A 9,374-nucleotide genomic window follows, 5' to 3' on the forward strand; every position below is an offset into this window, starting at 1 on the left:
CTGGAAATCTGTACCTAATCAGTAATCGCTGCCTACGATTCAGATCCTTATGGGTGAAAAATAGAGAGAGGGGAGCACTGCTGCAGGTCAGAGATGTGTTCCGAACACATGTGCATACGACTATGACCTTATTCCAAACTCCGGCCATGGAAGTACCTCTGAGGGCTAGATAGGCTATTGAACCACAGCACAGAAACTGTAACACAGCTCCTGAAAATACCGAGCAAACACGATGTAAGGGAAACTGATGTAGCACATGAGAGGAAAGATATAGATGTTTAACCTGCTCAACGGCCTTTTTCTTTATAGAAACAGCATTATTGCCAGGTTAATATTATTTCTAGAAACAGAGGCCAAAACAAACACTCTTCTTGGATTATCTGATGAAAATCTATCTTTAGTAGAATAAACTCAGCTGGGTCTTGATCAATCAGTGTTTGAAACATTTCCAGTTTGACTGTTAATTTTATTTTATTTTTTTTTTTCCAAAATCATAGCCTTTAAATTTATTTTAAAACTACATTGTTGAGAAAAGTCTTTGTAATTGATCCTACCCTATTTTTAGGATTACCAAAATAAGGCCTTGGGTCTTGACGGTGGGCAAATAGCCATACTGAAAAAAGATCCATAAACATCTCACAGCTTGGAGCAAAGATCAATGTAAACTGTTTATAAAGGGTATTTGAGAGACCACCAGACACTGGAGCATTATTGAGAATAACTTTTTGAGTTCCTGTGCAGAAATCTAAACTACTAACCAAGGAAGTTAATTTGCTTTTCTCTTATGCAGCAAGAGCATAGTTTGTCTCTTAAAGAGAAAAGTGAATTCTTCTCATTTGACAGAAAGTCACTAAGACAAGCTAATACGAGATCTGTTTGTTGCAAGTGGTTTTATAATAGATTGGAATACACACAGAACAATTGATTGACATCTGTAGTAAACCTCCTTCACATGGGGTAAATGAGGATCAAGTCTACAGTATTTAGCAGCTTAAATAGTTTTAATTTATTTGTCTTTTCTAGAATAGCCCTCACTCTCTATTTAAAAATAATAATAATAAAAAAATCTAGGCTTGTATTCAGAAATGCACAGGCCTAAACTGTCAGCTAGTACAATGGTGACTATCTTTGCAGAAGCAATTCATGATGCATTCAGTTGTTTTTAGATGAACTGGAAACACATAAATGCTCCATGGTATCACTCTTGTGCTGTTTCTCCCCTTGTTAGTCTGGAAAACCAGAAATTGTCATGAACTAAAAGAAAGGAAAAACATGGCCATAGCAATTATTAAAACTGGAGTTTTATTCTCATTTTTGCCCTGAAAAGCAAAAGAACCAAGATGCATTCCTGTCTTTCTTGTAATTCTGTAGCTTTGCTTTTTGGAATTGTACTACTGTAAGTTTTGTGGGAAAAAAAAATAAAAAATGTTCTTTTTGGCAGCCTGGAGACTGAGTGGTGATCTTTTCAGCATTAGTAAAGTACAGGTAATACTGATTTTTTTGAAAATTTGAATTTCAGGTTCAGCCCCCCATTTTTAACAGTAACTGTACATTTGTCTAAAACAAAGTTTACCTTGGTTAGATTTCATTTCTTCATTGTTGACCACTGTTTGACATATTGTTTTTGACTGTTAGACATAAATTGATAGGGGGAAGAAACTTGCCTCAAAATTTTCCAAAATCTTAGGTATATGATTTCTAACATAATGTTGTTGTTGTTTGTTTGTTTCAAGAAGAATAATCTTAACAGAATCCAGCAACTGAAGCAACATGTAAAGCTGCCCATCTTTTCCTACCTCCATATTGACAAGGAAGAGGCTTGGAAGTAGATGTTACATCTCTTATTCTGATCTTGTTTATAGCACAAATTAGAAACCTTTACACAAATACTCTCTACTAACCCAAATGTGGTTTTTGTTCTGAAAAAAATAAAAATGTTTTTGTGATTTGAAGACATCTAAAAGTAAAGAATCCAATCTTGCACCCAGCTAGCTCCAGATTTTTTGTCCTACTTTGGTTTTCTGTGTGAAATCCTGACACCATTTATAACTCTGTGTGCTCTACCATTGACTTTAGTGTATCCAGGACTTTTCCTTTTTTTCCTTTTTTTTTTTTTTTTTTTTTTTTTTTTCCACTTGTGTTAGCTTTTAAAAATGTTTTCTTTAACCACCATCTTATTATCTTATTTCCCTCAAGGCCCTTTGATGTGCCAAGAGTAGTTGCAACATTTTAGTCCAACCTTACTTACATATGTTTACTTTTGTTGGGGCCATGGAGTTTTGGTAGGTGGTAACCTGCCAGTGATTTATTGTGTACCAAATATTTAACACTTAAGCATACACAAAACCAAAGCTTTATTAAGGCAGAAAAATAAAACTTTTGTGACTTTGGAAATGCCAGAATTAAGACTGCTTATGTGAATTCATTTCTATCACGTTCTTTGCATACAGTATACAGCTTTTTATATGGCCTCTACACTTTTTTCCATAAACCACTGCCAGAGGCAAACACCTACCAGAGTATATATCAGCCCAAACAGTTAAAAACTGGCAAAAGTACAAAAAACTCAAAGCAGGTCTAAAAATGAAAAAAACGAGAGACAGTTTTACTACTAAGTCATACATTCTGCTACTTCTGTAGTGAAAAAGAGAGACAACAGTCTAGATTTGAGGGTGTGACCATTAGAGTGAATATATGGGAGGAAATACAGAGTTAATAAGGAATGGTTAGGTACCTCCTGCATTAGATAAAGTTTATTTAAAAGATGTGCAGGGACCCTGCTCCACAGTTCAGAGTAGCCTAAATGTACTTTTGATGTGATGTACCTAAAGTGCACCTTTATCTGGTAAGAAAAGACTTTCTGTATGAGGCTGTTGAAAAGAACAGGTCTTCCAAAACTGAATTCTTGAGTTGCTCGGGGAAATCTTTTCTTACAGCTTGCACACAGTTTCTACTACCATGATGTAGGGACTGTGCAGAAAAAGACAGAACTCTTGTTGAGGTCGTTAGTTCAGGAAAATTTCTGGGCAGCTTGGTAATCTGTACTATATAAACTATATAAACTATAAGCCTTCAAGGCAGAACGCAAAAATCTCTGTCCAAGAGATTCTCTCTATCCAAGCACAAATTCATTAACAAGTAGCTGTGCTCGTAATGCTCGCATGTGGCATTGCTGAAGCAAGTGCAAGCTGCAATTAGGTCAGCAGAAGGTGACCCAAGGGCTGTTGTTTTAGGAGGCTGATTTGTAGTACCTAACTAGTGCCGATCAGCTAGCCAAGCCTGAGATGTTTTCATCATTGTGTCATCCAGCTCCAAATGCATCTCTTTGGAAACACCATTCAGCTGGAATGCTTTCTGTCAAAAGTTGTTGGTTCGTTGAGAATGAAACATTTCATGAAAGCTTATCTTAGAAAGCCTTATAATGAAATACAGATAATGTTTGATGGTTCTCTGTTAGGTGGGTTGGCTGCCAGTTTTCCATTCGTCAACTCTTCTCCTGTATGGTGACCCCTTTCTTGTCTCAGGGACCCAGGGAATATAAGGACCTCCTGGGGCTCAGGGCTCCAGTGCATTAGAGAAAATTGTTACTTTTTTGGAGTGCTGTGAATCATTGTTTCCCAAATGAAATTGCTACTGGAATGCCTATTTCCCAGGCAGTATTATAATAGTTTTCATTCTAAAAAGGGGCAAATTGAGATTCAAAGTGATTCAAAGTGGTGAGATTTCTCAGAAAATGCAATTTCTGAGCTGTAACCTGTTTTAACCATCTGCAACTTCTAAGTACTAGCAGTATGCTGCAGCTGAAAAATCCTAGTATAGGCAGAGTCTCAGAGCCTGAAGACTCTGAGCCTGAAGGTCCACAGGGCACGTGCAGTTTGCTTGGAGGAAGCAGCTGCAACACAGAGCATGTCTGTGGAGCTGTATGCAGCCTGGTGAGCCAGTGCTGAGCAAATTAGCACAGCAATATGGTGCAGCACGCTGTTGTGCAGAAAAACTACATAGGGTTACGGAAACACTGAAATAGTATCAGTAAAGAACTGTGCTTGCAGCAACTAACTTTATTTCCTAACAAAGTGTACTAACTCCAGTATGGTGCTGTGTTGATTAACAGCACCTGCATCTACTGCTTTTCAGGCTCTGGTGTGTGCGTTCGCCCACTCAGCAATAATACAAGAAAGAACTACATTGTGGAAATTTTCTCTCAGCAACTGAAGAAGAAAGTTTGTATTTCATGTTTTTGTACTATTTTAACCATGCTGTGTTGAAAAGAAGTGTAACTTACAAAGACTAAACTTTTACTAGCATCCGAATGATTCCATTTTTTTAATCATCATACACAAAAAATATTTAATATGCTCCTTTAATTGTTTTAATAATCATATCATTCTCAAACTTGCTTAAAAAGGGGGATTCATTTTTGTTTGTAGCTATGCTGCAGCATTGGGTGCTATTGCTTCTGTGTAGGTACGGCTCATCTGTGGTCTATGGCATTGATCTTCTAACACAGAATAACTGTGTACTTTCCCTTTTTCTGACTCTCAGTACCCATATGCTGAGGTGACTCAACTTCTTGTGTGTGACTGAGCAACAGTAAAGTATATCCTTTGACCTACGTTATTTCCCATTTCTATTATTTGCATGAAAACCTAGCATTTCTGTGGAGCTATTGTTTTATTACTGTCATTGTTCAGTAGGAGGTTTTTGCATTTTCTCCGTTTGGACACTCATGAGTTTACATTTCTTTCCCCACAGCAACTGGAAGTAATCTGTCAGCCATGAGGGGATGACAGTCTCCGTGTCTAAGGGTAGTTGGCTATCTCATAAGATTTGATGACAATTCTTTATGGAGGACATAGCAGAGAGAAGCACTGTTTCACTGATGTGGATCTCTCCCCTGTTTATCTACTTGTTCAGTCTTGTAAGGCATAGTTACAGGCAAATTAGTCATCGCAGCTATCATTGCATGGCATTTTGCATGACATAAAATCATTCAAGGAAAGAAGGAATAAAAGCTTGAAGTCTATCCACTCTGTAACTCTAGGTGATGGCTCTTTCAGAAGAAACTTGTCAATCCCTAAGCACATACTATTAATCAGCTCAACTGTACTTTGATTACCAATCCTTTTACAATGTACAGAACATACTGCTTGAAAGAGTCAAGAAATAAAAACTGTAGGTTCATGGACATTAAAAAGGATTTTTAAACAGGAAACTCAGCAAATCTGAAAGCACCTTGGAATATGAATTTGATAACGCTTTGAAAACCAGTGAAGGATACAAGATGTTGAGTAAAATGCTGGCTGGTACTGAGTTATGTATATTACAGCAGGATTTATTTCTTCATATTTTCTTGTCATTCCTTTCTTATTTAATAACCATGCAAAATTCACAATAGCTTTAATGGAAAAACTTGAAGCTATTCCAGTGCTTTTCATCTGGTTTATAATTATTTTTTTATCTAATTGATCAATCTTCTTTGGAAATCAACATTTAGAAAAAATGACAGTAATACGCATTTTTTTTAGCCTGAAAAACAAAGTTGTGTAAGAAATAAATAATTCAAAATGACCAGACAAAAATAATAATTTTGAGTTTTGATTAAAAAAAAAAAAAAAAAAAAAAAAGCATTTTTTGAGAGTTATGCACTGTAAGCAGTCCTGAGGGTTGTAAGAGTACTACAGATTGCTATCTAAGCATGTCTGTAAAGCTTGTAAGATCAAATAATCGCAGGACTCAATCTTTCATAACAGATTGTGAAAGGAATACAAAACGGGGCTTAGATCGCACCTGCCATGGAATTTTTCCAAAACTGCTGCATGGTTAAACTAGGGATTTGAGAAACATGTATCATATTAAGCAATCATACTTAGGTGTACCCGTGTTGTGTGGTTTTTGTTATCCACATTACAAAATATTGTCCAACATCAAACATGCAACAAAATTGTCCAACATCAGCCACGGGCTGTCCCGACTTTTGCAAAGCACTGGCTCATGCTGAGAGCGCGCACGCACAAAAAAAGTACTTGAAAGCATCCAACTGCCTGAAGCGGTTGAAAACAAGGCAAAAGCAGAAAATTTGTGCCGTTTGTCAGGTTTTGGCAAAACAACAGGTCTTCCACGGCGAGCAGCGCCAGCCCGGAGGCCGCGGCGTAGGCCTCGCCGTGCGGCCCGCGAGGACCCCGCCGCACCGGGCCCGGGGGGCACCGGGGGCGACCCCTTGGTGGGGCCGGGGCCAAGCACGGGGTCCTGCTGCCCTCTGCTGGCTGCCGACCCCCCTCCGCGGCCCCTCGGCTCCCGATGGGCTCTGGCAGCCCTGGAGGAGCTGCTGGGCTTCTGTGAAGGGTCTCCATGGCCTCAGGGAGAGCGATGTGGGCTGAGCAAAGGGAGGCACTGGGGTTGTTGTGTCTCCTTGAAGGTGGTGTGACGATGTGGGGTTTCTCCTGGGTTTGTGTGCAGGTTCAGAGCAGCAGGGCTGTTTTTGAAGCAGTTACCTGCCTCTTCTTACAATGGTGGTGCTTGCAGAGGAGGTCCTTTTTGGAGGAACCTGGCACATAAACTTTTCTGGACAGACACTGAATGGGCATGGGCACCTGACTGTGGTGGTAGGGGTGCTACAACCAGTTCTCTGTGTGAAGTTTAATCACCCCAATGTCTGAGGAAACCCCTTCCATACTGCACGTAGTATAAAAGTCAGGGCCTCCTCACCTACTTCTTTGATCTGAGCCGCCCCTGTTGTGCTGGTGAACACAACCAAGCCGAAAAATGCTGTGAAGCGAAGAAAAACGCACGGCACCAAGCCATCTTGCAAACACATGAAGGACTGGCTCTCCCTGCTTACACAGAGCCTGTTCAGGGGAAGAAAGCAAGAGGAGGGTACTTACTGCTTTATTTTTATTGACATACAGCAGTATGGATCATTGGCAGGTTTGCTGGTGACTCTGAGGCACCTATGTACTTGTACAGACAGTATCTACAAATGGTGTCATACATAGCTTATATACTGTGTTCTAGACATCAGCAGAACAGCTCTTTTTTTTTTTTTTTTTTTTTTTTTGGGGGGGGGGGGGAGAGGGTGAGAGGGTCTATTTAATTGCTACATACTTTTTTCAGTCATAAAGGTGAACATACATGGTTTTATGCTGCTTGTCAGACCGATGGTAGGATTTCACCCAACTGCACTCTGCAGTACAGGCACTTCCAAAGTCAAAACACAAGCATGAAGCAGTACTCTTACTTACACCGTCATGGACATGATGGTGTGTGTATATATATATATCCCCTTTGATATAAATGATGAAGCAGGGACAGGAACAGGTGTTGAACTGCACAAATTACAGAATCTTGCTGAAGAATAAATTTAACAGCCAAATTCTGTTCCGATTATAGCCAAGAACAAAAACAATTGCACTAAAGTTTTGTTGTGAATTGGAAGCTGCTTTCCAATATGTCCCTGAGATACCTACACATGGTGCGCCTGAGGGCTCAGACAGCTGCCTAGTGCAACTGCAAAGAAACATATGCTATGGTTGTAGAAACAGGTCAAGAAGAGACCTTGTGAGGTAGATTAGATCATAACTCCATCTTGTAAAAGGACAATTATACCTAGGTCATTCCTGATAGATACCTGTTTTAAACATATGTTTCTTCTCAACTCTCTTGCAAGAGCACTCTGCCGATGAGTATTCCCTGGATGGACAGATCCTGGAGGTTTCTCACCATTTATTCCACGTCCCTTTGTGACAGAGATGCTGGACACCATAGGAAAGAAAACCTAGAATCTCTGAGGAGTAGTTTTTCCAGGAATCCTGCTTCAGTTGAGGGAGAAGGTAGAGATTCTAGAAACTGTGGGGAGTTTCATGTAGGACTCGGTCTGGCAGGGCTTTCAGATTTCCCTCTCCCAGGCTTGAGCCCTGCAACCTGGCAGATCACTAGCCCTACAGAAGTCAGCTGGGGACACCATGCCTCTGTGCTCCTGGAGCTTTTGCTGCTGCTGCAAGACATTTCTAACAAGCTGGTGTTTTCAAAAGAAATAACGATTAGTCAAAAAGTGGCCAGCCAGCTGTAAATGGTGCATTTGGTATGCTTTTTCATTAGCAAGGGGGATAACATCAGATAAGCCAGACTGGGTCAAAAAATTGAGATTCCCAACAGGTTTAACATAGAAGTTCTAGGGAAAAGGGGAGAGGAGAGGGAGAGGAGAGGGAGAGGAGAGGGAGAGGAGAAGAGAATGTGCTGTTTCTCCACTTTCCTGCACAACTGATAGCAAATATGCTGTGTGAGAGCATTGCAAAGATAATGAGAGGTAGGTTCCATGTGTGTGAGCCGATGGATAGCAGGAAGCTGAAGATAATGAATCAATAAATTGTATTTTCTGTAATTTTTCATCTGTCCATAACTATTGCATCTGCACTGACCAACTTCCCAAAGACAAAATGCGGCATCTGCAGTTAGTGCTGAAGCGGCCACGTATGTGGTGTCGCCTTCCACCAGTAACATGTGGAAGAGATTAGATAAGTGAGGTGGCTCCTGCCATGGGGAGTTATTCCCGCTCCGCAGCCCCTGGGACGTATGCTGCTTCTCACACAGCAGTGTGAGCGCTGCTTGAGGTGTCTAGGGAAGTTGCTTTATCAAAAAGCAATGCACTAAAGTCAAAATCACCCCTCCGCTCCAGCTTAGGCTTTAGGTAGCATCAGAGCAAGCGGCAGCTGGCCATCGTGCTTTTATCTTTGATGTGAGTTTCTGGCGATCAAAGCGGGAAGCCAGAAATCCAGCCCAGCCTCACGAAACTTACTTATCGGTAGCCGCGCCGTCCGTGCGCTTCATTCCTGGCCTTTTGGGGTAGTTGTTATGATTTTTCTTTCTTTTTTTTTTTTTTTTTTTTTTTTTCTTTTTTTTCAATGGGAAGGCCCCCGCGGGCTCCCCGCCAGCCGCCCCGCCGGCAGGGGCCCGGAGGAGCGAAGGAGTTAAAGGGAGGCGCTTGGGAAATCCGATGCTGAGGAGCCCCAGGAATGCTGCCCCTTCCCACTCCCCGCCGGCTCTCGGAGCAGCTCAGTCCCCGCCGCGGAGCCCCGAGGCCGCGCACGCTCGCTCCGGGCTCTGCCCCGCAGGTTCCTGAACCGGGAGACACCGATGGAGGGCTGCCGAGGGGGGTTAAAAAGTCATTTTCCTTTTTATTTGTGGATGCTTTTTCCCTTGCAGGCTCTGCCGGAGATGCCGGGCAGGAGGCGGTGGTGGGCACGCTGCTGGCTGGGCGTCTGCCTCTCGCTGCTGGGCGCCGGGGGCTGCAGCGGCGGCGGCGGCGGCTCCGAGCCCTGCCGGCTGCCCCCCTGCGGCGGCGAGGCTGCCCCGCCGCCCTGCCGCGGGGCCCGCTGCGG

General features: G+C 42.0%; 1 protein-coding gene across 2 annotated transcripts in view; it reads left to right on the forward strand.

Moving 5' to 3' along the window:
- The first annotated feature begins 9,009 nt into the window (after positions 1–9,009).
- LOC118162876 overlaps positions 9,010–9,374 on the forward strand; it is a 21,789-nt gene continuing 21,424 nt past the window's right edge. For both annotated transcript variants that reach the window (XM_035319315.1, XM_035319316.1), the window contains exons 1-2: positions 9,010–9,107; positions 9,199–9,361. In XM_035319315.1, coding sequence (XP_035175206.1) covers positions 9,211–9,361 — 151 coding nt within the window. In that variant the 5' untranslated portion in view covers positions 9,010–9,107; positions 9,199–9,210. The remainder of the gene's footprint in view (positions 9,108–9,198; positions 9,362–9,374) is intronic.

This window comes from Oxyura jamaicensis, chromosome 2 (genome assembly GCF_011077185.1).
Source record: "Oxyura jamaicensis isolate SHBP4307 breed ruddy duck chromosome 2, BPBGC_Ojam_1.0, whole genome shotgun sequence".
In the NCBI taxonomy this organism is placed as follows: domain Eukaryota; kingdom Metazoa; phylum Chordata; class Aves; order Anseriformes; family Anatidae; genus Oxyura; species Oxyura jamaicensis.